Below are 1416 nucleotides of genomic sequence, written 5' to 3'. Positions count from 1 at the left end.
TGCAGTGGGAAGTGCCACAGACACAGAATGGAACTACAAAGATAGGAGAGTGGTTTCTTGTGCAGTACCCTTTTATTCAGTAGAATTACTTGCATGACTCTTCTCCTCTTCATCTTGGCACATGTTCTTTTATAACATTTCTGAAATCTAGCCTCTTCTTTTTGGTTCATGTAATTAAATTTGGTGTTCTGCTGTCTCCTCTTACCATGGCAGCTGCAGTCTGTCCATTATCTCTGGGCATTTTGCCACTCGAGTGAAAACGGACCTCTCTGCAAACAGAGCTGCATCCATCATGTGACCCCATCAGCCCACTTCATCTGCCCTCTGTGACCAGCAATAACTTACTGCTCAACTGGCCCTTTACAGGATTCCTCTGTCAGTCTCTCTGCTTCCCTGCTTTTGGTTGCTGAATTTTTCCCTGAAGCCCACAAATCACTTTCTAAAGTGGTTCTGCTGTTATGTGTTAAATAGTTTAAAGATACAAATCCAAAGTTGAACAGTAGATTTTGATGCATTAAAGGAACACTTTAAGGACAGTCTTTACAGCTGGGCAACTTTGCCATAAATCCATTTTTATTGTTTTCTCCCTACCCTTATTTTTTTTCAACCATTTCTTCATTGCATTTTGTACTTCATGTAGATTGTGATCTGTGTTTCTTGGGACTTTAGTCTTTTGAGTCTCATCTTCCACAATGCCAATATATAATGACTGGGTGTGTGCTGGAAAGTTAATTTATTTTTCTGCATAAGCTTGCTAGGTGTCTGTATTTTTGAGTGCTTGAAGGAGGGATAAAGAGTATATATGGTTAGCAGTGTTAACATTGGGGAAAACCTTTCAAAGGCAGTTTGAAATTCCAGATGATAGGACAAGAAGAAATGACATGCTAACTTTCTTTTAAAGGTGTTTATGAGGGCACTTTTCTGCTATAATCCCAAAGAAGACAGAGCCATTCCTTGCCAGGAAGCTGGGCTGCCATTTAAAAGACGACACGTCCTAGAAGTTGTAAGCCAAGATGATCCCACGTGGTGGCAAGCCAAGCGTGTCGGGGATACCAACCTCAGGGCAGGCTTGATCCCATCTAAACAGTTCCAAGAAAGGTTTGTCAGCAAAGATTACAGATTTTTTTTTTTTCTTTCACGTGGATATAGTGTCACATTGATTTTGTGCTGGGTTTTTTTCACAGAAAATGAAGGGCACGGTCAAGCCAGGGTAAATACAGCTGCTTAGAGGAAAGTGCTAAAAAGCTGCATCTTCTCCAATTGCATAATAAACTTCCTAGCTTGATTTGGGTAGTTTGCCATTGACTTAATGCTTTGTAGCATGAGGACAGAAGCACTTGCTAAACAAACGTGTATGAAATGAAATGTGGAATATCAGTCTATTGGCTTATGGAGACACTGTATTTCACAGCCTTG

The 1416-nt window shown here is 40.5% G+C and overlaps 1 protein-coding gene across 5 annotated transcripts in view; it reads left to right on the top strand.

Annotated features, from left to right (window-relative positions):
* MPP3 (membrane palmitoylated protein 3) overlaps positions 1 to 1416 on the top strand; it is a 25321-nt gene that overhangs the window by 11067 nt on the left and 12838 nt on the right. For all 5 annotated transcript variants that reach the window (XM_017742852.1, XM_008641365.2, XM_017742701.1 and 2 more), the window contains one exon: positions 902 to 1098. In XM_017742852.1, the coding sequence (XP_017598341.1) occupies positions 902 to 1098 (197 nt within the window). The remainder of the gene's footprint in view (positions 1 to 901; positions 1099 to 1416) is intronic.

Source organism: Corvus brachyrhynchos, unplaced genomic scaffold (assembly GCF_000691975.1).
Source record: "Corvus brachyrhynchos isolate BGI_N302 unplaced genomic scaffold, ASM69197v1 scaffold30, whole genome shotgun sequence".
NCBI lineage: Eukaryota > Metazoa > Chordata > Aves > Passeriformes > Corvidae > Corvus > Corvus brachyrhynchos.
The sequence above is the reverse complement of the archived record's forward strand: the minus strand, read 5'-3'. Positions and strand labels throughout refer to the sequence as shown.